The sequence below is a fragment of the Haplochromis burtoni genome, unplaced genomic scaffold (assembly GCF_018398535.1).
Source record: "Haplochromis burtoni strain Fernald_Lab_line unplaced genomic scaffold, NCSU_Asbu1 Contig_43, whole genome shotgun sequence".
NCBI lineage: Eukaryota > Metazoa > Chordata > Actinopteri > Cichliformes > Cichlidae > Haplochromis > Haplochromis burtoni.
In genome coordinates, this window is record NW_024582404.1 from 676,378 (window position 1) to 703,333 (window position 26,956).

General features: G+C 40.8%; 2 protein-coding genes across 2 annotated transcripts in view; both read right to left on the reverse strand.

Moving 5' to 3' along the window:
* fras1 (Fraser extracellular matrix complex subunit 1) overlaps positions 1-9,178 on the reverse strand; it is a gene marked incomplete in the record, with an annotated part of 341,960 nt that extends 332,782 nt beyond the window's left edge. Inside the window, 2 exon segments of the mRNA XM_042220097.1 lie at positions 595-626; positions 8,397-9,178. Coding sequence (XP_042076031.1) covers positions 595-626; positions 8,397-8,463 — 99 coding nt within the window.
* A 6,985-nt stretch (positions 9,179-16,163) lies between these two features.
* mrpl1 (mitochondrial ribosomal protein L1) lies at positions 16,164-26,520 on the reverse strand. The gene is made up of 9 exons (XM_005921989.3): positions 26,436-26,520; positions 24,738-24,846; positions 24,266-24,533; positions 23,079-23,162; positions 22,649-22,720; positions 22,136-22,247; positions 21,434-21,534; positions 20,262-20,343; positions 16,164-16,315 (listed from the first exon to the last, which is right to left on the reverse strand). The coding sequence occupies exons 1-9, from the start codon at positions 26,464-26,466 to the stop codon at positions 16,215-16,217; spliced, it is 960 nt and encodes a 319-aa protein (XP_005922051.1). The 5' UTR covers positions 26,467-26,520; the 3' UTR covers positions 16,164-16,214.
* Between the last annotated feature and the right edge of the window lie 436 nt (positions 26,521-26,956).

Below are 26,956 nucleotides of genomic sequence, written 5' to 3' on the forward strand. Positions count from 1 at the left end.
TCGAATGCCTCTAGCCAAACACGACAACTTTAAACATTAAAATAACTCTAAGCAAAGATATGAGTAACCAGCAGCCGGGTTTAAAGAATATAAAGCAGAAGCACACCTCAGAGCGAAGCGCTGGATGTTAGCCAATACCCAGCAGAACCACAGGAGCAAAGCTCATCATAAACTTCTTTTAAACTTTTTTTAGAACAGCCTAACCTTCAATTGGCAGCACAGCAGGAGACAGCAGCTCATCTTTGCCAGTGACCCTGCATCGCGCTCTTTCATCGCCATTATCAAACACAAAGCCGGGATCTTCTATGCATTATTGATGAGACACATCTTCTTAGCTACTTCTCAAACAACAGAAGATGCGCAGCAACTCCTACCGATAATACCTCGTACCGCCTATCCTCAATACACACACACACACAGGTAAGAGCTTCAAACGTCAGTCACACCAACCTGCTCAAGTCTCCAGTGAATAATGCACGAGCTAAGACCCATTAAGCCATATAAACACAACAGATTCTGTGAACAGTAGGGACGGAGATTTAAAGCGGTGCTAGGCAAGAGGTAGGAGAGTACAAAAGAAGTTGGTGTACCTACCGCATGCAGCGCTCCTTCATAGATACAAGCTCCTGGGGTGACATAGAAGGAAGAGAGGGAGAGATACAGAAAAAAACACACCATTAGTATCAGAGTTCAGTCTGAATCATACCTGTGAGATGATCCTGCAGATGGTTAAACAGCAAACGAGCTGTATGAAGGATAATCAATCAGTTCCCCTGTTAAGATGCAGGTTTATAAAGTTCTTAGTGCGATGACAAGCTCTGAAAGAGATCAGGACATGTCTGCAACACAGAGACTCGAGCCCAGTGGGATAATAATACAAAAACAAGCTTATAAATATTAAAGTTTCATGTTTGTAATTGACTAACATGCAGTTTTGACCAAACAGTTACACAGCAATGCACCACTTTGCTGTAGTTATGCTTCTAAAAAGGTTTGGAAATATGTAAACAGAGCTGGGATTTATTGAACTCCTAATAACTATGATACACTGCAGAAATGAGAGGGGGTAGCTGAGGCTGACAGGTTGGGTTCCTATTACACTGTAATCAGGTAATCAATGTTATTCACCTGCCCTGTGAGTGGTTTGATACTTATGGCTAATCAGCATGTTTAAAGACATAATCTCATGTGTGGATCGCCAAGCAGCCGTATCAGAAGAGACCACACTCGAGTTTTTATTCATCGCATTAACGTTCTAGATTTTAAAAAATCTATTTCACTGATTATTATGAACAGAACAATGAAATGACTGTTATAATGACTGTTATTTTCATATTTTATACATCTATTATGTTATTAGACCAGCTGAGTCGCTTAAAATTTCCCACCAAAAATGGAAAATTTTATAATTCCCTAAAGCAGGGGTGTAAAACTCATTTTATTTCATGGGCCACATGCAGCTCAATTTAATCTTGAATGGGCCAGACTAGTGAAACGCTCCTTTCTGTCACTGTAAAGAAGTAAAACTACACATTTAAAATTAATGAGATGTCTTAATATAAGAAAAAGAAGTTTCAGTTTTTCTACATGTTGAAGAAATGTTGTAGTAAATAAAAAAGAGGAAATAGTTGTTGTCTTTTTCAATCTGGACCCAAGACAGGAACTTTTCTGTCATTTAATTATTTATCTGTTACTTAATTACTTTTGTGAACGGCAGCAGAAGAAATCTTAATCAGGAGAAAAAGCTGTAAAACTTATTAAAACACAGTTAAAAATCCTAAATCTATCCCGTCCACATATTCCAAAGCTATCGAATGGGCCAGATTAGTCTTTGCCAAAGCATTTCTGGGCCCCAGGCCTTATGTTTGACAACCCTGCCTTAAAGCAACCAAAAGTGGCCTTTGGCCTTCTTCATATCTCACACCAGAATACAGACAGACTTAAAAAAATAAACCGTAAAATCTTTGCACTAATAAAATCAGAGTGAAAAGGCCATCGTCTGACTGATGAATAATGTGTCGAATGTTTTTAAATCGGCACGTGGAAACAGCAGGTATGTGTAAGTTTAATATTTCTGGTCGAGGTCGGTCTGTGAGTAAGCGAGAGAAATGTGAGAAATGCCCAGTCGATGACAGAAAACAATCCTTGAGACTAAAAAAGCCTGGAAAGACTAGAAATTGCTTGCGAGGTTGAAAACTGGAACCTGAGTAGAGGAACCAGGGGAGTATTTACACTGGGGAGAGTAATTAACTGATTGGACACGGGTCCAGAACTATGACATTATGTGAAAACAGCCGAGTATCTAAAGAACCTCTATTCATCCACACTGCTTTTATCTGCAGTACCTTTACACCAGCTATAACCTTTCTCACTTCGATTGTGCTGCAAGCCAATCAGAATCCAGTAATGCATCTTCTTTGCTTTTTTCTGTCTCATTAAACCAAGCGTTTACCGACATTTGTATTCACGGTTCAGCTGGAAACAGCTGCCGTTAAAAAATTCCTTTAATAAATGTGAAACATGCAACCTTTAGACTGAAACTGCAGGGTGCCACTGATTATCTTTGCTCAATCTGAGAGCTAAATGTTTAACAAAAACACAAACAGACAGATGCACAGGCAGCACGCGCCTCGGCCCAGCCGGGGCTCCGAGCCTCACGACACCAGACCTGGGAAATCTAAGCTGCCTCAGGGGAAAGTACAGAGGTAAACATTTACCATAATGGTCGAGATGGGAAAACAAGAATACAGTTACAGTTATACCCTCATAAAGGATGCCCGAGAGCGAGTGTGTTTATGCTGCTGCGCCATGCTATAGTCTCTTTATCACACTGTATGGGAGAAAGAGTGCTGTGTAAAATATAATCTGGTGGTTTAATCAGTTCGGGGAAGACACAGTGGAGAGGTTTACTCTTCAGTTCTGCCTGCTAAAGAAAAATCCAACTAACAGTTCAGATTGTAAACAATTATCAACACTCTTTGAATCTCAGGCATTAATTAACAGATTAAACGTTGGTGTCTTTGAGAGAGAATGTCATTTTATCTGAGCATGGGTTTAATATCATCTAGTTTGCAGGTTTTTTAAAAGATGGATTGTATTCATATCAAGTGCACACAGGGATTTCTGGCACAACTTTCCCTGCTCCCAAAGTACATGGAAATCCTTATTTTTGGTCTCACTTGTGTTTTAAACATACGGCCTTTTAGATTATTGTTAAAATCATCTATGATGGGAACAAAAGTTTGCTCTTCGACTGTTTTTTAATGAATTTTATTTACACAAGCGTCTCATGGCCCTTTATATTTTAGAGGGAAAATTCCACAGATCAGATCCTCTATGAAAGAAGTGGGAACAATATGGCCACGCCCACCTGACCAGCCCACGTGAGGTAGATGGAAAATTAGGATTCAAATACAAAGAAGCACATTTCATGCATCAGCTGCTGTTTTTCACATTTCAACTAACAAACTCTATTTGATAAACTAGTGATTTTACTGGAAATGACAATACAGGTTTTGTTGCTTTTATTTTGAAGGCAGCTTCAGTGTAAATGTGTTGCAACAAAGGTTTATAAGGGTTTTGAGTTTGATAGCCTTGAAAGATGTCAGCTCATACTAAAAAAAGACATTTCAATTGAGAAAAAGAAGGAAACTGACTTTTGCTGAGCAGGAACAGACATCTGAACCTTTGCTGCAAATTCAACAGGAACTCTTTACAGAGTGACAGCAGTCGAGACTAGCTTTGTGATTAAACACAGAATTACAAAAAAAAAGTCGTTCTCCGATGGCGAGCTCATCAAAGAGTCCTTTGTGTACTGCTGTTAATTAATGCACTTGTTCAAGCCAAATGAGAAAAAAGGAGGCAGTCGAAAATGTGCCCCGTTCCTGGTGAACCCTAACAAGACTGATCAAGGACATTCGGTTGAAAACAAAGCAGACGAGTTTAACTTTTTCTCCTCGGTTTCTCATCTTTACTCCTGGACTACAGAAAGAGTTTGAGATTATGGAGCAGCTGGCAGCAATGCGATGAATGAATGAAACTACAACAGAGGCTGAAATGGGACAAACTGACAGATGTTACAAACGAAGGCTGTCCAAATCTGGCGGGGAAAACATTTCTGGCTTTTGAAGGCAAAATAAAAAGTGAGTGAAATGAAATCTGAACTGATTTTTTGCATTGTGTTATACATCAGGTGTAGTGTGAGTCAGTGCTAAGAATGAACCATCACAGACAGCTTAATTCGCCACTGACAGAGCGCTTCAAGTCAGCATCACCACTGGATTTTTTTCTTCCTCTTTCAAAGAGGAAAACATTCCACAGACAAGGAGACAAGGATCTCCCTTTATATGTGAACAAACATTCTCAGTGATGCAGTTTAACAAATCCAGATAGAGATCCTCTCTCAGTGACGATCATCTGTCTGTTATCAGCTCAAACGTTGAACCGACTTTAATGCACATTCAAGCCTAAAACAGACTAGATTTCTCTCGCTGGGGTCAGAGACGTAAAAGACGAGCTGAAAAACTGCAGGTGCAATCAAACTACAAGCAGCACTTTTTATAAAGTTAAAAGTCTTTGAAATTTTGTCAAAATGTGCACATTTTGTTCACAACTATTTTTGTGAAAGTTGTTTAAGTAGTGATAAATCGTTGGTGCTTTACCTGTTTCATATTCCCATTAGATAATTTAAAATCATATCTTACCAGTTATAAAGAGAGCTTACTGGTCTGGTCCCCTACAACAGTTAAACTTTCTCATGTGGCCCTTTGGGAAAATTAATTGCCCACCCCTGGATCAGCTTATCTTCTATGAGGATATTTGGCAATGGTGGTAAGGAAGAACTCCCTTTTAACAGGAAGCGCTCCCCAGCTGAATGAGACTTAAGAAGGAGACATATTGAGGGATGAGGGCAAAGGGAAGACAGAAAAGATGAAAATATGGGAAAGAGCGGGCAAAAGTTGGTGACATGCAACAGTTGGATATAAACGCATCAGAGAGAAGTGCTCAGTGCATCATGGGAAGTCCCCCAACAGTCTGAGCCTACAGCAGCATAACTAAGGGGTGGTTCAATGTCACATCGTCGTTTTTATCTGAAACGAAAGCTTGAAATTGAATCTTAAAAGTAGAGACGGTGTCTGTCTGCCGAATCCAAACTGGGAGCTCCATGAAATCGGAGCCTGACAGCTGAAGGCTCTGCCTCCCATTCTACTGCCACAGCACAGCAGTTGTGTCTCCCTCACTACTGAGGTGCATAAAACAAAACACTGTAACACCTTCTGTTAATTCTGGGTTTAATAGGGAGCCAATAAATAGAAGCTAATATGAGAGAAATATGATCTTCATATATGGTCTCTGAACTCTTACTGCAGCATTTTTGATCAGCTGAAGGCTTTTTTCACTGAGCTGTTAATAAAGAACTACAAAAGTCCATCCTAGAAATAACATATCCACGAAGCAGCATTTCAGCTTCTCTCTGACACAGGATGTTTCTCATTTCTGTAGATGGATTGTTGAAAGTGCAAGTTAAAGGATACATCCTGGACAAAAAATGACTCCAATCACTGTAGTGATGGAGGCTGAGGGAAAGCCATCTAGAAAGGAAAGTATTGATTTATGATACTTGCACATTTCAGCATGATAGTCTCATAAATAAGTGCAACCTTTATTAGCCTTTTTGAACTCAGTAACGCCAAGAAAAGATGCCGCATGACGGCTAAATGATGGTAAAAAATCTGTCTATAATCTGTGTTAATCACAGACCTTATTTCAGGAATTTAAGCAAAACTTTCTAAAACATTAACCTCCTAGCAATAAATAACATCTGGTTAGTCTCACTGATGCACCTCAGAGTCAGGTTCAGCTTTTATAGGCCACATATCAGGTAATGAAACGAGGGCAGCTCCTAAACTTGGCCCACATCTGACCCACACAAGAGACTTGCCAGTGTCATAACCGAGGTGTGAGAGCAACAGGAAGTCTGGATTAAGCACAAATGTGTCTGCTGAGACCAACAAAACCCCAAACATTTATTGTCTTCATCATCATCGGGTTCTAAAACCACTTGAAACAGCAACACTGCCTCTATCCTTGTTTGGACTTTCATTCCTCCCTCAAATTTGAGGGAGGAAAGAACTTTGTTCGATGGAAGATAATGGAGGATTATGGAAATCTGAAATAGGAAATGTTGTTCAAATTTAGATTTCATTGTCCATTTTCACAAGATGATTCTTTGTGAACAGGATCTCAAGGTATTAAACGGTGTTTGCTGGCAGTGAAGCCTTAAATGTCTGATCAGCTCAGGACAATCACGGCCTAAATACGTGTAGACTTTGACAGTACAGGCTGAAAATAAGATTACTAACAAAAAACAAGGACTAGATTTGCACACGTTTCACCACAGCTTCATATTTTCCTTTGATATCACATGTTGACACAGCTCATCATCACCTCTGAAAGAAATGTGCCACAAAATGAAATGATCAGCGCATCTTTTCGCTACAATAACCCAGAAATGCTTTGTGTTGAAATATAATCATTTGTACTGTTGTTCTAATCATTTAACTCCTGTGATTAACCCAAACTTAAGCCTGCAAACAACCAAATCAATGTTTTATCAGATGAAAGTGCAGTCAAACTTCAAAGTGTTTAATTTACATAGACCCTGAGCTGGAATTCTTGCATATTCAACAATAACTGCCTGGATGAGTGCGACTCTAATCTGATTCGGTAGCAGATAATAATTCTGCAGATGCTCAGAGCCACACTCAAAGCTCTACAAAGGAATCTTAATTGAAAAGCACTAATCTCATCATGACTCCAAACATTTGTCCAGAAAACGCCGTTCTCAGCTCGGCTTTCAGTCCATCCTGCAGCACTCACTGTTGATCACATTTGAACATTTATAACCGTTTTGCTCTGCTCGCCGATGCCAGCATGCTCTCTTTTAAGCGCGGAAAGAAGCGAAGGGGTACCTTGCTTCATAAAAGTTTGAATCTGACTGAAGCAAGTCCTGCCAAGCAGAATGAACGCATGCCAAGAATAAGAGAGAGGATGCTAATGACTTTGGTAGGCATATGGTGCTGCTGCTGCTGCTGCTGTTACATGCAGGCAGAGGAGGTTTTCACCTGCCAGAGACCAGGCTACAACATTAACCATGCCTCGGTCTGACAGGAGGAGTACAGAGAAACTATGAATGGGTCAGTTAAGCAGCAGCACTTGCACAGACCTGCTTTAGATTCTGCTCTTGACAGTCCTGTGCATTATAACTCCTCTAATGGGAATATCGTAGCCGTGCATGGGCAGCTATTTTAGATCTGATGCAGAGTTATGAATATTTATACAACACAGAGGCCGTGAGAAAGACTGGGTTTAAAAAGAAAAGGTGTTTAGATATGAATATGAAAAACTACAACAAGTTCATGTGTTGCTTTTTAATTCAGATTCATTTGCAGTCTGTTGAATGTGACTCTGGGTACCTGCAGAACTATTATCCAAACAGAAGATTGTATTGCTTAACTATGCCCGCCTAAAATCGGGAGTTTAAGGGTGTATTTAAGTCTGGTCCTTTCTTTGAGTTTCACTTTCTCAAATTGACTTTGAAGTTTGGGTTAAAGACAGAGATTTTTTAATTACTGTTAAGGTTATATGAGGTTACTGTATGTCTGTGTTTCAGTTAAGAGTATTTGTTTCTCCACAATTAAAGTCTGAAATTCTGTTAAATAACTTCAGCAGCTCAGTTAAAACTGATTTTCTTTTTGTCTTTTCAGTTTTAACTCGCCTAACAAATGATTTTAGTTACTGAAACATAATCAAAGAGCACGTTTTAGTGAATATTCGAGCCGCTCTCCCTGAATCAGACATTTTCAGGTCCACTCGGAGAGCATTATTGACTGCACAGCTCAACCCTGGTGGAGTGTGCTCATTCAGAAATCCTATCAAACGAGTGTTTGTGTCATATGAAAGAGCTCATTTGAAATTCACCAGCTGACTTTTCTCTTCTGGGAAAATCTGTCAACCCTGAAGTTGGGATGGGAACTCTTATCCTTGGGTAGCAACACCCTGCTCTGGCTCACGGTCCTCCACCTGCGATTGTGGGTCCTGAGCAGTTATAGCCTAAATTGCATTCATTTTAAGCTGAAAGTGTTCCTAATGGAAAAGGTGATCGATCGCTCTGCCCGCAACTTTCATACCTCCACAAGATTTCTCTGCGCGTACTGGAACAATTCTTCACTCGGTGCTGGACAAAGTAGCTGAGGTTGAACTAAATCCGATCCGATTTAGAGTCGGTGGATCTCATACGAGCGTGCATGGTGGTCCCTAATAACCCCTGACCTGGCTACGTAACAAGCAGGACAGGAGGACAAGTGGCTTGGTGAAAAGAGACTAGAAATACCAACCGTGAATCCCACGGGGGACGGTGAGGATCCCAGCCAGAGCGCCAACAAATATCCACCATCCACACATGATCGTACAAAAAAGAGGATTTAATCCAAATCCAGTCAGAAGGAAAAAAACGGGATGTGTGTGTGTTTGTGTTCGAGTGTATCTATCTTAAATGAAAGCGGGTCTCTCTGTGCATTATTGGTGCTTTGAACACAAACAGAAAAGATCCGGGAGTCTTCAGAAGGAGCGGGGAGACGGAGCGCACCGGGTCCGACTCCTGAGCGCTGCGCGCCGGACTGGAATGCGGCGCAATGCCGAAACCTGGAGAAGTGGGTTATCCACCTCCTTCCTGTTCGCGTGCTCAGAGCTCTACCGGCTGGACACAAAACTCTGTTAAGAAAAAAGAGTCACCGACAGCAAGTTGTTCCCTCTTCAGCTGCAGCAGCAGAAGCCGGGACGCTTTTAAAAGCCGAGGCGCATGACGACGACTGGCGGCCGGAGTTTGAGCGCTCCTGCAGCGAGCCTCGCGCGTGTTTGAAGTCACTTCTTGCGGTGGACCGGTCTACTTGTCCTCCCGGAGCCCACCCCACTCCCTCTCCTCTCCTCCTTCTTTTCCTTCTTGTTCGTCCTCTCCTCCTCTGTCAAAGAGGACGTCCCACCTCTCCACCCCCGCTTCCACCACCCAGCTCGCAGATATAATCTCACATGATGGGGACTCTGCTCCCTGGGGATTAAAACATGAGGGAGAGAATTAGTTTTCTGGAGGGGAATTTGGTGATCTAGGATCAGCTGAGGGATTCATCCTTTTAATCCCATTTTCAGCTGGAAATCTGACGTTTACAGGGAATAAAAATAAATACATTAAAGAAAAGTGGAGCTGTAGGCTGTCTGAACTCACTTTTACACCTCTGGGGTCATTATAATTCCCCGGCGCCAATACTCTTTTACGGGAACTCGTGTTTGGAGTGATCTTAAAATAGTTTCTGTTTTGATGCCCTAAGTTTTCTCAGTCTCGAATAATCTTCCATGAATAGCCTCATTATGCTCTTATCCTATTATGTGCGTTAAATCTAAAAAACCTGCGGGTTTATAGATGCTGAACTCTGTGTTACCTTTAAATGACTTGAGATTATTGAAATTAAAAGGCAGTGATTTTTAAACCAGGGGTCAGGATCCTCCAAGGGAATTTCTTGGACTCTCAAGATAATTACCAGTAAGGAAATATTGAATTCTCAGCGTTATTCCTTTAATCTAATTCCTGACAGCGATATTTGTAGTCCACGTTTGTCATTGTTAGGTCCGCGTTACATTGGCCAAATGTCAGGTGTGTTATAGCATTTGGTCCACATGAAAAAACCTTCCTATAACCGATGTAAAGACGTGTGGTCCACATCTGGTAACGCCAAAAGTGCCATAAGTAGCCCAAATGAGGCCCAGATTAGGGTCTGATGTGTCTGAGTATGTGCTGTAATTCTAAACAGCTTGACTTCAGATATCATTAAATGATTTAATTGTAAAACAAATATGAGAGCTGAGAGACACTGTCAGCTTGAAATCCAGCACCCTGAGACTGTACACTAAGTGGAAGGGAGAAGGCTGTGGACTAGTGAGTGTTATAACCAGTATCCAGGATGAAACAATAAAGATCCATGAATACATCATGAAGATGGCCACGCCTGATAGTGTGCTTAGGACCACCTCAGGCAGCAGAAACCTGAGACAGAAGAGAACCAAGGAGAGGAACCATCATTAAAGAACAGGCCTGTGCACGGTATGTACCAGTGGCAGATAGAAGGAGTGGTTGATATCGAGAAATCCAACCAGTGGCTGGACAAAGCTGGACTGAAAGACAGCACAGAGGCACTAATCATGGTAGCACAGGAACAAGCTCTGAGCACAAAAATCCATGGAGGCTGGGGTCTACCACATCAGGCAAGATGCCCCTGAGACAATCCAGCACATTACAGCAGGGTGCAAGATACTAGCAGGGAGCGCATACATGGAACGCCATAACCAAGTGGCCGGCATAGTGTACAGGAACATCTGTGCTGAGTGTGGCCTGAAAGTCCCAAGGTCAAAATGGGAGACGCCCCCAAGGGTGGTGGAGAATGACCGAGCTAAGATCCCGTGGGACAGTTTGACCGACGGACAAACTGTTGATGGCTAACCAACCAGACATAGTGGTGTTAGACAAAGAGGAAGACAGCCACAGTGATTGATGTAGCGATACCAAATGACAGAAACATCAGGAAGAAGCTGAAGAAGTACCAAGGGCTCAGAGAAGAGCTCGAGAAGATGTGAGGTGAAGATAACGGTGGTCCCCGTGGTAATCGGAGCACTAGGTGCGGTAACTCCCAAGCTAGGCGAGGGGTTCCAGGAGATCCCGGGAACAACATCTAAGATCTCTGTCCAAAAGAGCGCAGTCCTAGGAACAGCTAAGATACTGCGCAGGATCCTCAAGCTCCCAGGCCTCCCAGGATCCGAGCTTGCCCTGCAGGGCAAGTGTTTGCAAATCATTACTAATTGAGCAATTCATGTAAGTGTCATTAATTTGTGTAATTAAAATAAAAAATAAAAAACTCAATTATAATTATATATTAGTTTTGTGTGGTATTTATTCGTGAAGTGAACTACCAACTTGTCTCCTGTCTAGGGTGTACAGGTACCTTAGCACAGCTCCACCCGTAAATGATGGGTTATAAGACTTTAATAATAAAGGTTTTATTACTGAGCATAATTCCAGGGTGTCAGTTACTGACATTTAGTCAAAGCCTCTGGTGTCTCACATTCAAGCAGAAGGTTTCCTTTAGTGTTGCTCAGTATGTGTGACCACAATACTGAGACCAGTGTCTCTCCTACTTTGTCATAAATCAACCCAAACCTGACCGAGTAGTTTTGGTCACAACTTTGCGTCCAGGTTCACAGTCTTGTGATTTGGCCACCACCACATCACACCACCTATGTCAGTAACAACTTTATAATGGACACTGTTTAAAACATTACACAGTATTTACAACTTTCCAAGAACCATCCAAATAATGTTTTACAAATTAGTAAATATTGCTTTCAGTTTCATGCTTTAATAAAAATAACTGATAATTAAAGTTAAGCAACTGTATTTTTACCTTATGGACATGATTTTCTGAGACTTGTAAACACATATTGTTAACAGCAACATAAAAACGTGTCCTTAATCAGAAAAGAATAATTCAACTGATGTTAACAAGGGAGGAGACCACAGACACTGAGGTATTTCTCATCTTGTTTTCAAAACCTCAAAATCCATTATTCAATTTTTGAGGTTCCATGGGGCTTTTATATATTTACGATTTTGCTGAAATCCTGGCAGAAGTTTAAGAGATTCCCTTTAACACTATCCGTTTTACACAGAAACTGAATATTTTGGGAAAACTGTTCAAATATCGACTTGCTAATTAACTTTTTTTAGTGACTTTATTAGTCAGGAACATATTATTACTACTAACAATCTCCTTTAATTATTTAAATATTGTCTCATGTGAACCTTTTATTGTCTTTTTTTTCCCTCTAATTTAAAATTTAAACATTTAAATTTAACATAATTTCAAACAACAAATCCTGTTTACCTTGACCCTGGTGGTATGGAGGACAAAACAAGCCAAAAATGAAATAAAAATAAAAATAAAAAAACAGAGAAAGAAATTTTTAGATAAAAAAAAAACAAAATAATTAAAAAAAAAAAAGATTTAAAATGTCTTGATGCATGCTTAATAATCCAGGGAAGAAAATCCCAGAAAGTTGTTTCTCTTCATCTGGACGTTTCATTTTCGGTGGGTGACTTCTTCGATCCAACGGACTGAACAAGTCACTTGAATGAGTGATGAAGGTCAGTTTTATTTTCTTCAGTGATTTTGTTCATATTATTTATTTCTTTATTTTCTAGTTTTATTCATTTATTTGGGCAGTCTTGGTCTTCCATACAGTAATATGTACTTACTTTGTTGTTGTTTTTTTCAGGTAACAGGATAATCTCCTCTACCTTTGTATCTAAAGTCCTGTCACTATCTTACAGGAAGTTGGCAAACTTTTTTTTTCAGTGACCATTTACTTAGTGCTTCATTTTTCCCCCAGTTTGCTTTTATTTCATCCACAGTAGCTTGCTGATCTACCTGGGAGCTGCTTTCCCCCCTCTTTTTTCTGTACAATAACTAACTATTGTATGTCTACAGCTTGTTTTTCAGTGTAATGTTTAATCAGCAGGAGTGCAGCATTGAGATTCCTCAGGGTCACATGGCAGTAACCTGATCTCCACTCAGTCCTTTTGTCCTCTGCCAAAAACAGGGATCAGAATCGGTTTTGCCTTTGAACAAGCTTTCTTTTCTGCTGCTTTAATTCTGCTGCTGTCTGCACTCTTCAACTATTTATAACCAGCTCCCCGTCTGCAGTGACAAAGGAGAAGATTAAAAAAAATATAAACATATATAGCAGGTTAAATTCTGACCTCCAACACAACCAAAAGTATCTATATCATTTTGACATGTCATGAGGGCTCTGGTGAGATTATACCTGACCTCCTATTAAAGTCAGGCTTGGAATGGAGGTCTTATAAATCTCTGGTTATAACTATAGAGACATCATCGCTGGCCATAACCACACAGCAGACTCTTCATGATGTGTGTGACTAAAGGGTATGTTGACAGAAATTGTATCTTAAATATGTTTCTGAAATCCCATTGGTGTGGGGATTGGTAGATAAGGTGAAAGGCAGGACAGGACACGACCTTAGCGGTCATGATGCCAAACTAGTGCCTTACAGTGAATGGATGTACTTGCTTGGTCGATTAGAGCGGGGGTGTAGCTCAGGGGTAGAGCATTTGACTGCAGATCAAGAAGTCTCTGGTTCAAATCCAGATGCCCCCTGCTTTATGAGTAACCTAAACACCTTTCTTCACACTTCAGCTGATACAGTCTCATCATGAACCTTCTAGAAGTTTAAAGGATGTCAGTCCCCCAGGTCTACATTCAGTCTTCCAACTCCCCTTTTTGATAAATCTTATATTTATAGCTGAAGCTGGACACAGAGACTAAACCTAAACCACTCTGTAGTTATGCAGATTTAGGCTCAAGCTCCTGGAGAAATTCATTTCTTTCCATGCACCCATTCATTTACATTACACCGTGCTTCTAATTAACTTTTGTCTTCTCTACTGCAGTTTGTTTTATCTTCTTTGTTCATGGTCCTGTCTTCTCTTTCCACTCATGTACAACTGTTTACACCCTCCCCAGCGGCTGCACTTCCCCGTGTCTGGAGGTCACTTTAACTAGAATTTTCTCTCTAATAAAGTGGAGTCTTTAAAATGTGAAATAAAGTGCCTTGAGACAAATGTTGTTGCAAACTGGCAGCATATTTTAAATAAAGCAAATTGAACATACGGGAGATTTTGGACTGGACTGTTAGACTAAACTCTCCACCACTAGATAAAAGAACATCTTCTCCCCATTAAATTTCCAGAGACAAGATGGACTGAAGCTGTTCTGAAGCTCAGTATGATCTCTCACCAAAAAATAGTTAACCGGAAATAAGCCGCAAATCCTCCAACGGCTCACTGGAGGAGTTAACAAGCTAATGCTGCTGGTATTTCTGCAGAATAGAAAGAGCAAGAGCAGTTGCAGTTTTCTTCAGTCTTTGAGACATTTTAGTTTAGTTTGTTGATGTGAAATCACTTCCCAGCCTCTCTGTCCCCAAGAAGAACTCTTTCATCTCGGCGAGAGAAACAAAGGAAGTAAACATCTTTACAACAACAGCCAGATCAGTATGAAAAACCACAGTTTACAGACAGACAGACACACCTGTGAGAGTCAAGCTGGCACCACAGCAGCATTACTGCATGTCAACAAGAAGCTCGTTAAAGGCGGTTTCATGACTTTTACTGTTTCCAGTTTTTCATTGCTTCTTTCTATAGTCTGTTTCTTTTGCTCTCCACCACCAAATCCTATTAAATTAGTTGCAGCAGCAGCAGCAGCCTGATTCCCCCACAGGGACCAATAAAAATTCAAACTAATCTCAATCTCACTCTGAACGTCAACCTGCACAGCATCACAGGATTAATGTCTAATAGGCTGCGCTAATTCAACGCACAGCTTGAAAGGATGACTCTACTCTTGCTGTGGTTTGGGACATAAAAGACGTGGGATACTTTCCCAAAGACTTGCTAACATCTAAAGATGTTTTGAACCACAGAAATAATGTGCTGGGAGGGTTGAGAGTGCAAATCTTAGCTTCTAAATTGAGTTACTAAAACACTGTTTTCACTTCAACCTTCAACTCACAGGTTTAACTTCAGGGTTATTTATTCATTCACAAACTTGAACTAATAAAGATAATATTCAGTACAGAGAAACTACAGCTGGAAGAGCTTAAACTGATGGATGAAAATTTATGGAAAATTGACCCCAATTTGCAATGTTTTGGGAGTTAAGGCAAAAAAAGGCTTCAGTTTTACCTGTGAATATATCTCAAGCATCCACAACATAATCTAATGCAAGATTATACATGATGTGCAAGTACATGTCTACTATTAAAATCTGTGAACATTTTTTACTTCACTACTTTTTATATATTAGTGGCCTCATGTAAGAAAATCTAATTTCTCCCTCAGTGTCAGTGTGGCTTTATCTCCTGGAATGAGCTTCAACAGGTTGGTGGAAGACTTCCGTTTAACCCTACAGGAGTCTGGAGTGCAAGCTATGTAAACACTGCCCCCTGCTGTTCAGCTGGTAGTATTACACGTGATTTTATACCAGTTTATACCAGGATGACCCGGGATGAAAATTTGTGGTTGTGGACATGGGGCCCCTCACTTTGCATAACAGCTTAATTATTTCCCCCAGTGACCCAGAACCTGATTCTTTTTTGGATACCAACTTCTTAAACGTGTTTATTTGTCATTCTCAGGTAACATAAGAAAAATGAAGCCATTTGTATGTATTATATATGTATTTGATCCGATCGTGGCTGAAGAGTTGGGAGTTCGTCTTGTAATCGGAAGGTTGCCGGTTCGAGCCCCGGCTCGGACAGTCTCGGTCGTTGTGTCCTTGGGCAAGACACTTCACCTGTTGCCTACTGGTGGTGGTCAGAGGGCCCGGTGGCGCCAGTGTCCGGCAGCCTCGCCTCTGTCAGTGCGCTCCAGGGCGGCTGTGGCTACAATGTAGCTGCCATCACCAGTATGTGAATGTGTGGATGACAGGTTGTGTAAAGCGCTTTGGGGTCCTTAGGGACTAGAAAAACGCTATACAAATACAGACCATTTGTTTGAGTGGGGATTGGCTCAAACCTTTAAACATGTCGACAGCATGAATTGACTCATGATTGAAGCCTAATGACTTTACGACAAAACCAAAATCAATTAGTTAAAATCATCAAATGCTTTATAGTTTATTGTATTTGAGGACATGTGGAGATTCGAGCATATAGAGCTGTTTATACGTTTAAACGGATTTCAAAGCTTTTGTTAGCTGAAAAAAATGATAATTAGCTTTCACTGACCATGTGGTCATACAACTATAAATAGAAAGAATAAAAAGATAAAATAAATAAATAATTCAGACAAAACCCCCTCAGACTGTTTCTGGACCTCCTGTCATTCTGTAAAACAATAAGAGTACAGCTGATTTATGGGTTTTAATTTGCCATGTTGTGTTATCATTAATAAACGTCACATTCCTGTCTTGGTCACCTTTTGTCCCATTTTGCTCTCCTGGGATTTCCTTCTTCGAAAGAACAGATACCAAAACACACGAGCCACAGAACAAAAACTTTATTGACTACAACGCACATATACACAATCTGCACCTCACTCCTCCTTTTCTGGTGATTTCGGGAGAACATCTTCGCTCTTGAACCAAACAGCTTCACTGGTGTGACTGGCGATGATCGCTCGCTCAATGAAAGGTCCTGATACGGAAAGAGGAAAAGAAAGGAAGAAAAACGCTGTCGTCATAAAGAACGGCTCTTTTTAAGTGGAGGAGAAGCCAAACACAGACTGAAAACTGATATCTGCTTAATTGCAGGGCTAATGATCACTATCGACTGACAAATGATCCCCCTCCCCTTCTGCTGCAAGTGTTAATGACAACAGATTTGAAATTAATGAAGTCAAACACATCATAAAAGGAAGATATGGGGTGGAGGTGGGTTGCAAAGTGGCTTGCAGGTATATAGCAGATGTAGGAAGTCTAAAGGAGCTTAGATGGCAGTGAAGCTCCCAGCAAAGAGTTGCTGTGTTGACATTAATGACAGAGGAGGTTGTGATTATTGAGTCAGCAGAGTGTTCACGACTTCTTACGCACTCCGTGACTCTGCTTTGTAACTTTATGCAGTTTACATTTTGTGGCTGAGCTGCTGTGAATCCCAAATGTTTCCAGTTTGACATAATACCACATAGTTACCTTAGAATATCTAGGCTCAAATTTGGCCTCAAAGCACTGATGATATCTGAGCTTCAGCAATGTATTTGTATCAATGTATTTTTTTCCAAAAATATCCCCACCGTCACAACGCAGCTACCGATAATACTGGTTACAGACTCCTGTTTGTCAGATTTACAGAATAAATTCATACTTTTTAATAAATAATTCACATTTAAAACATTTACATTTACAAATGAAAAGTTCTATTTCTCCAGGCAGAATCTCCACCATGTCCGAGGTAACCTGGACTGACTCGTATTACTGAGACACTACAATCCTAAACCTGTTAATGGAGCATCATCTTGCATTAAGTTATGTTAAACAGCTTCTTTCCATCTTGTCCTCTTTTCTCTGTCTTTGGCTTACAAACTCTCTGCAGTCTTATTTCTCTCACGTATTTAACATACTTATGAATAGTTATTTCAGCACTGCGTTCCCCGTCGTCTCCCGTCCTCTGCATTTATATTATTTTTTATTAGCATATTACGTCTTTGGTCGTGAATAACTCCCATCAGCCCCTTGGGGGGAGCTGGTCTCTTCTTCATACCCACACGCTGTATTTCCGCACTTCTCTCTCTGTTTTTAAGCACTTATCTGTGAAGTTTACTCTTATTTTTGCCCACGCTGCTGCCATTAGCCTCTGTCTAAATGACTCTTAAAAACAGTAATGGAAATAAAGAAGCCAATCTAACAGTAAGGATTCCTGATATTCGCATTTTCTGATGCTTCACTACTGGTTGCCGAGGTAATTAAATTCTGCCGCGGGGTCCTTGTGTGATTCTTGTCAGGGATTTGTAACGTTTGCTGGCACAAGCTCAAAGACGCGTCTCTGCTGACGAGAGTTCAGCAGAGCCCAGGTGGCCCGGCTCGACGCCTTCATCGCCAAATGAAGCAGAGCCGTAACGACGCACCGAGTGAGACATTTCACTCAACCGACGTTGCGTTGAGGATGCCGCGCGTAGCCGAGCGGGTTCAGCAGAGCATTAACGCTTCAAGGGTGAGCGGTGAAGACTCCCACAGGGATCGTCGTCAGGCTGAAACTGCACACACTCAGGTTTACTGCGAGCACTATAAACAGAAGCATCTGCTGCGCGTGCAATCACACGGCTGCTGCCAGGAAACGGTGTGATGACCTCTGCCAGAAAAAGTCCCGTTTCTCTTCTTTTTGAGGTTTTGAAGGGTCAAAAACAAACAAACAAACAAACAAACAAACAAACAAACAAACAAACAAACAAACAAACAGGCAACCGCTGGTGTCAGCCTCCTACTAGATGCACATATGGTGTCAATTTCAAAATTCTATGCCATGTTATTATCAATTTATGACAAGCTTCTCAGAGAACTTGACCCCTGACCTTTGACCTTGAGGTCACTGAGATTCGAACTCATCCGAGATCTTTAGTAGAAGCACCTACAGTTTCAATTTGAAAATTCTAGGTGACTTCACAACATTTTCACAGAATTTGACCTCTGACCTTTGGGTCAAAGTCGCTGAGATTTGGACTCGTCCTGCTAAAAGCAGATGCACGTACGGGATCAACGAAGCTCCAACGTCGTTGTTCTTATGTTATCACATTCACAAACTCAGGCGTCCATGTGGGGTGACGACATTACCCCATCAGCCTGAGGGATGAAAGTCAGCTTGATTTCCATGGTAACGAGCAACACAACCCTGCAGAGCTGCTAGTCTGGCTGTAAACCTCTGGAGGCCGTTCCTTTTTAATATGTTGCATTCACGGGGCTCATTCTGCTCGTTTTTTCCGCATACGTTAAAACATGAAGCGATTTTATTTTTTTGTAAAATGAAACGATTGCAGGTATGATTGAAAACTGATATGCAGGACCAAAGCAAACTTTCAAGACATTACCTCCATTCTATAATTTTATGAGAAGTATGAGGAAAAACAATAAACGATAAGAAAACCATTATTCTTTATTCTGCTGAAGAGACAAAGGTTTAGTGGTACTACGGTCTACACGAGAGAGATCGGAGTTCTCTATATGCACGGCTCCAGTTTAGATGGCGTCAGTGGTTTAAAGAGTCCTTTGTGAAAGCTCTGCAGTTTACTTCAGCGGGGAAAATGTTAATAACGTGGTATTTAGCAAGCTCAAAATGAGTTTTTAGATCGTTTAGGCCTTTCTCTCTAATGAGAATCCATTAGCTGATGATTACACTGCATCCTGTAAATCGAACAAAGTGGAGGAAAATGCAGAGAAATTACTGAACGAACTACAGCTTGATGGAAAAGCTGCCGACTCCTCTGCTTCCCTTCTTGATTTATAAGAAGAGAACCTGGACAAACGGCCATAATTTTTAACTCAGGGGTCATAGTTTTTGTTTAGGTTTAACATTACACCTCAACGTCACGTCATACACTTTTTACGCTGCAGTGTTATGGTATGAAAATAAGTGGAACTCTCTTGAGGGAGTGATTGACACTCACAGGAAGAAGGCTCTGGGTTCAAAACTCTGGGTTTGCACTGTGATGGCTGATGAGCTGTGCAGGAAGTCACCTGTGACAGCTTAGACCCACCCACTGACCCCAAGAGAGATAAGCCCTTAAGAAAATGCATGGGTGGATGGACGGATACATTTCCAGAGTTTTCAGCCTTCATATCTTTGCACGTACAGGACATACCCAAATACATTTTCAGGGCTGGGGAAAATAAATAAATAAAAATCACACAGCGTCACAATCTGATACCAAAATCTCATTTTTGCTCAGCATGTTTTTCCCCCTATTTTCAGCATCAATACCATGGGACATATCATAGTTTCAAAGCAAACTGCAAAGTTTAATGTCTGTGCAGAGGAGCAGAAAACATTGTGAAGCATAAATAAAGTTAATGTAAATGTGTTGAAACGCAGAGCAGAGAGGCCACAGGTTTGAGGGTCAGCCTGTTTTTTGTTGGGGGGGTTTTTCCACTGTGCATGGCGAGTCACCTCTTGAGAACATCAGTTCATTTTCGGTTGAACAAATGATTAAAATGATTCTTTTCTGGATCCCCATGAATGCTGTTTAAAAGTAGTTTCCTCCCAGCTGTACTCCCTTAATGTGCTTTTCTTCTTTTTAATAGAGCACAGGAATGATTCCATTTTTCCAGGTAAACAAGTTTAAAACACTTGCCCTGAAAAGTGCAGCAGTAAGCCTGAAAACACATCACAGAGAACACGTGGCTGGTGTGCTGCTAAACTTTTCCCTTCTCTCTGCATGAGTGGTGCTGCAGAGCCTGAAACTGAACTCGGGAGGGAAAGTAACACCATGCAGCAGCAGAAAGCTGGTATGATTTAGAAGCTTTCTATCAAGCATTCAAGCAGACAAAAATAAATCAAAAGTCTGCTATTTGTTCCCTGCGAGCTATAAAAGCAGAGGTAGGGCTTGGGGAACTGTCGGAGGGTTTTTGCTGTTGGTTTTGGTGAACATACATACCCAAGCTGGCTGGTCGGTGTGAACAAACATCAACCAGGATTGTCTGCAGGTTGCCGAAGATGTGCTCACTGGGCATGTCGAGCTAAGCAGAGGAGAGAAAACAAAATGTCTGAAACGTCCGATTATATTTACCATTTCTGAAATCCTCTGTATGTTCATACTGGTGAAAAATCAATGTGCTGCATTTAAACAAATAACGCCAGCATTTCAAGTTAATTTCACACATGTAGTGCACCCCTGAGCACTTCCTGGACTCACCCGACAGAAGTGCATGCAAGAGTTTAAATGTCTGCCAGAGCCCTAACCAGTGATGTCACACTGCAGCCTCCTGCTACACCTATCCAGGCAGATCTCCAACCTTGACCCCACAGAGAACTGCAAAGCACATAGCCTGCATATAAAAGATGGACGTGGCAACTGTGACATCACCTGAGTTTGCATTTTGAAGCCTCAATGTTACTTTTTGGCCACCGCCATGTTGGATTTTTTCCCTCATTTAGAAGAGAAGGTGGACAAGCTTGGTTAGCAAGCTGCCAATCACGTGTCAGATCATTTCATTTAGACTTTCTGACTCACTTTTGAAGTTAGCGATTGTGACCATTGAAGAAACTTCTTTTCTTGTAGTTCTGAACCAGCTTCACTTTTCAGCCTCAGAGGCTGACGGTGTGAATGCAAAGCAGATCATTTCCTGCTGTGTTGCAACAAAGTTAAACTGTACCGACCCGACTGTCCTGCGTTTATGTGTGAAAATGTCCTGATATGCTGAGTGCTTATAAACGAGCGAATATGTGTTCTCTGCATTTTAAATTCATGCAGATGTGATAAAAATATATAGAACAGGAAAACACCAAGCCTGTAACCAGCTGATACTACTGTTTTATTTAAAAATGTACCCAGTAGAAGCAAACACACACACACACAAAGCATTTCCTCCCTAAACACACTCCAACATTTCCCTCAACCTTCCTCAAGGCGCATCGATTTTATGTCTCCATCCTTGTGGGAATTTATGCTTTTTTAATCAGGACTTTTTTTTCCCTTTGCTTTGAGCTCTAAAACTTGCAAAACTTAAAACTGCCTCATCGCTGAAAACTTCCTCTGTTGGTTTTGCACACATTCACACAGCTCCTCCCATCAATGCACATTGCATGTACCGGTTTGTTATGACGTACCGTAGCTATCTGGGACCTAACATAGCAGTCGCTCTCCACCATGTACTCGTGACCCGTTTTAAATAGCTCCAACATCTTGGGAACGTTGATGCCGACTGAGCCTGAGAGTAAAGGGAGAAAACGGGAGAGAGAATAAGTGATCAGCACTCATTATCTCGTAACGCATTCACACTTTAGACATCCAGTTATGGCTGTCGTCTTCACTGGTTGTGAGTGACACTGGATTAAAACTATCGACTGCTGAATGTGAAACATTTGAACTAAAAATAAAATGTCACTGAAGCCACAACAGAATTTTGAAGCACGAATTAGAAATAATAGAATTTCCTGTCATCATCATCAAAGACTGATATCATCAGCCTTCACTTTGTTGAATAAAAGTAGGCATTAAAATTCCAGTAACTCTTCAGACATTTAATTTTTCCTGATGATCTTTCAGATATTCCTAATCTGGTCACCTCGAGCCAGGAAACAGCCAATCAGCAGGACAGTTAAACGGTGAGGAGCTCAAACAGCTTGTTTCAATCAGAGGTTGGACTGAGATGCAGCATTAAGCAGCAGTATATGATAAATAAGAATTATTTTGAACTATAGCAGACAACCAATTAAAATAAATCAATAAAAAAGGTGCTGAAATTGGACAGGTTCACCTTAACCTTCAACACGGCTGAAGGTAAAAACAACTCTTAACCTGCAGCTCACCTCTCTTGCTCTTTGGAAACTTCTTCCTCAGTTTGTTTTTCAGTGGTACGAGCTTCGGCAGGATGTCGGGAACCGCCACATAGAAGTCTGCTGAAACCTCATCATCCAAGATCTTAAAAAAGAATAAAACCACATGACGACAAATTAGTTTAAACATTAAGACTCCTCCAGGTTTTGGTCCTCATCTACCCAAATCTGCTGCTATACTGGTGGTCTCCTGTTGTCTCATTACTGTTATCATAAGCTCTGTGCATAAACTGGACCCGTGGAGACTGAGATTTTCAGGCTGTGAGGTCTGACCTGTGGACTGCCTGCCTGCAAAAGATGTGTGCTGTTGATTCTTTAAAAAGTCAGTTTTAAAGTTTTTTAATAATTTAACAGTTTGCCTCACAAACAAGTAAACAGCACAGAAATTTGGAGAGAAACAGAAAAGTAATACTTTTTTTCAGTTTTCCCGGTAAACTCGATCTGACCTCACGGGATGTGCCGTTTAGCTCAGTTTAACCAACTCACCGGCTGTATGAGCTCCACTCCTCCAGCAAACACAGCTCCGTTCTCCCGAGCAATTGTGGCTTGATTAGCATCCTGCAGAGACACAACCAAAGACACCCGCGCCCATTTAAATCTGATATGGGTGCGTCAATGTCTGGCAGACCCCAACGATGTCATTCATTATGGCCGTTAACACGCTCATCTAAGTTACAACCCACGGCCTGCGCAGCTTGACAGGAATATTAATCAAACCCTGCTCGTCGGGTTCTACGATAAAAAGCAGCCACGACCGAAGCACATTCATTACAGACAAACAGGGAGACAAATAAAAGGTGCTGCTGCTGCTGCACATCTGAATCATGCACCGACAAAATTAAAACAATTCATCAACAACAGACACACAAATGGCTACAAAATGAAGATTCAGTGAGGCTAAAATAAAAGTTTTTACCTCTGTAAAAACTAAAACTCTGTTCATCTCTGCCTTGAAGGCGTGCGGTAAGTGCACAGTGCTGATGAAGGGGTCGACTTTTTTCTGCAAGGAGGAAAAACAGAGTAATTTATTATGAGTAACAACACCGGGTATGCTGCAGGAAAAGAGCAAAAGAATCTGGAAACAAATAAGGAAAAGCGAGGATGTCAATCACAGAGCAGGCCTGCATAATCAAGCATTAAAGTTATTCAGCCACCACTTTAATTTTTCATTTCTCTAGAGAGTTCATAATTCATAATGCATGGGAACATTAGTTCTGCAGTGACAGACAGCTAAGAGTAAGACAGAGTTTGTCTCCCGTGGACCCTCTGGACAGCACAGCAGCAGCTCTGCAGCCCTGCGATGTGTAAGAAAGAACGAAAAGAAGCACTCGTGAGGCTTTTATTCCTCGGTGCCGCGCTGTTTTCAGCAGATTAACTGAAACTGCTCGTGCTGCGAAGATTGATGTCATGAATAACCCTCAGATTGGTGGAAGCGAGGCGTGACAGTGACAGCCAGAATGGGAAAGCACCAAATAAATCCAAATAAGTCTGCCAAGTGTGACTGCTAAAATTTGTCTTCGGCACACACACACAAACACACACACTGGCAGATGATCAACCCTCATCAGGATGTTCTTTTCTATTCTGAGGTTCCAGCTTGATGATAAAAGGAAAAGCAGCCCGTGGTTTCTGGGACACTAAAAGGGTTTGATGGAACCAACGTGTGAATAGCAACAAAGTCAGAAAAGCAGGGAGCAGTTTGAAGCCATGATGTGAATCACCTTGCTGTGCTCAGAAGACTGGGCTCCAGCAATGTTAACATACATGGTAAATGTCAAAGTAACATCCACAGAGGACCCAAGGATGGAACAGAGAAACAGCCCTCTTCGTCAATATGCTTGCACTGAAATTTCTTTGAAACTCAACCAATTCTGTTCTGGAGAATTTATAGGACATGATGCAGCTGCTGTGTGTATTTTTGTGTTTATAGTAGTTATAATATCTGCTGCCTTCTTGTCCAACATATTAATGAAAAACACTTCTCTAATCACTTCCACCTGGCAGAGAACACAATTAAAAAAACCTCCCCTAGTACCACAGTTAGCCGTCCTTGTCTTTGTGCCATTCAGTCAACATGAGTTTCAGTGTTTTTGTCATTATTACCTTCTTCTCCAGCTTCATGTCCAGCTTCAGATCTATGTAAACCGGCTGATTGTGGGGAGTGAAGTCTAACGCCTGGAATTTCTTCAGCATGTCAATTGCCTCCGCTGGGTCATGCAGGGTCCGTGGGTAGTACCTCATAACATATACGTCATCCACAGGCGCCCATGCCGTCTTACCGAAAGGCTTATGTCTGTTTTTGTCATCGATGACCCTCTTCTCTTTCTTCACCTCCTTTTCTGTGTCGTCTTTTTTGTCTTTCTTTAGTGTCCTGGCAATCAAAAGGGGAGATGTTAACCTGAGAAATATCTGAGTCACCAGGTCAGCATCTAATTTCTCTCAATTTTATTGTTCGCACTAACCAGAAAACTGTTCAGAATGGGAAAAATGGGGTGAGTCAAGCAGAAACCCCCCCCCACCTTTAGAGCCAGTAAATCATTTCTGGGTGACAAGCTTTAAAGGTCTGTAAACTCACTTGACAGCTGCAAAAGTTCTGACAGGTAGATTCCTTGGTGCAGTCTGTGAGACACCTGAGTAAGCTGGACCGCTGGCACTCAGTAGATGCCTCTGACATCCTGCTAAAACTGTGAAGACAGGCGAGGAAAAAAGCTTCATAAGGAGTTTAAACAAACAGACACGTGCTGTTTTTTTCCTGTGGGACACAACATCAAACTGCACACCATAATTAAGAGAAACGCTCTGTGATTTTATAAAACATTTTTAATGAACTTTGATAAACTAAATGCATCAGAGTATCTTTTTATTTCCAGCAGACAAGCTGATGATGAGCATCGGTGTTTAACGCTACCTAATTTAAGTATACCACTGTCTTTTGCATGACAAGCACTTCTCCCTGATGTGCATCTGCATCAGTGAGTTATTTAAAAAATCATGGTTTACAGTCTCAGTCTTCCACAAAGAATGAAACCCACACTGATGGTGTAAGTTTTAGCAGTACCCATCATAAACTGTTTAAGTGAATCTAAATGTTTCTTTGAATGTTTTATTGATGCTGTGCTGCCAGGATGGAAGACATGTTTTATCATTAATATCAGCTTCATAAATACAATGTGGAAGAATTTTGGGAGGACATTATTGAAATTATTTTATAATAACAAGAAGAGGTCAACTAAACATATATTTTTATGCTATTGCTAGTTTTCTGTATTGATGCTCTGCTCTCTTTTGTTTTTTAATTATTTTGGCAGTGACATGCTAAAGCTTTTTAGGATGGGTTAGCGAAATGGCAAAAGCTGTTGTGATTTTGTTAATGCCAGCCCTACTGTAAATGTCTTGTAATGCTGGCATCAATTCATCGGGAGAAGAACACTTTACTGAAAACCTGAAATATTAATGGCTTCCTTGCAAGTTTTACCTGCAAAGTATTAAGTGTTTATCTATTTGGAAATTCTTCTTAGTACAGTAAATGTGAAAATAAAAAGAAATTATACCTTCCAATACTAACCGATGGGAGTTTCTTAATGAAGTGGTGTAAGTTTTGGCTATGGCTCATGTATTTTCAAAACATATTGATTTTGGATGACTGTTACATTACACTGGTTGCACTGCATTGGTTTTACTGGTCGGTCAGACCACTTACGATCAAATTAGGATAACTGACTCAATGAAACGACTGTTGGGCGATATCATATTTAAAATCCAACATTTTAATTTACATCAAGAAAATCGTTGGTTTCAAGTAAATTATCACAAAAATTCGTTAATAATTTATATGATTTTTAATCCGGCATATGGCGACCCAAATTAACTCTTAAAATACGACTGCAATGACAGCTTCTGACCTGGTTGTTACCGCACATCACGGCTGAAAGGAAACATAACATGAAAATCTAATTAATTTAAGAAGTATCTGGTCAATCAGAGCAATGCCGATTTAAAGCGTATCAAAAATTAAAATCAAATCAAATGTTGTTGATTCGTGAGAAAATTAAGTGACGACAAACAAGCTGATAATATGTTAAACAGTCGAACAGCAGGTTGGCTATTGGTTAGCTAACAGTGAAGCCAAAAGGCTACACAAAGAGATCTCTGAATCGAGCCCAGAGACAAAAGCGAGAAAACAGGAAAGGACAAACGCAGCCTATAAACACATGCCTTTAATTTTTTTTAATGTCATCTAAAAAGAATCCAATTTCACAACAAAACAACTGACCTTTCCACACAGTACGCGTGCAGGTTGCCATGTCAGGGAATCGCGCTTGGCCGTGTGAAAACAGAGGTAGGGAATAAATGGTTCCGCCTCGGAAACGATCAAATGTTAGTTGAAAAAACGGAAAAGTTTTAGTTCTGCTGCATATTCTGAAACAAAAAAATAATAAATAAAAATATAAACTACCTGACAACAGTCTGAGGGTAGTACATTTTCATTCGGCATATATTTATTTAATTAATATTTACTTATTATGATAAAAAACTAAACGAATGTAGAGACAGCTGTACTCTACTCGCTGCTATGGGAAGAAAATTGAGCATTATAAAAGTTTTGAACTAAAACCCGGACGCCGAATTTTAGGTTTCAAACCATCCTAGCTATGTATAAATTATGTAAAACATGGTTTATCTTATTATCTCTATACGACCATATTTTGGAGAAACGATACATGAGAAATATTATATGACTTAATATTAAGGTCACTGAAAAAAACCCAATAGGACTCCTGGGTGGATAACGAG

Excerpts from the sequence above, each read along its gene's own strand:
- mrpl1 (XM_005921989.3), bottom strand. The coding sequence starts at position 26,466 with ATGGCAACCTGCACGCGTACTGTGTGGAAAG. Across the intron at positions 23,163-24,265 it reads ACATGAAGCTGGAGAAGAAG|AAAAAAGTCGACCCCTTCAT; the intron begins GTAATAATGACA and ends TCCTCCTTGCAG. Across the intron at positions 21,535-22,135 it reads GTTTCCAAAGAGCAAGAGAG|GCTCAGTCGGCATCAACGTT; the intron begins GTGAGCTGCAGG and ends CTTTACTCTCAG.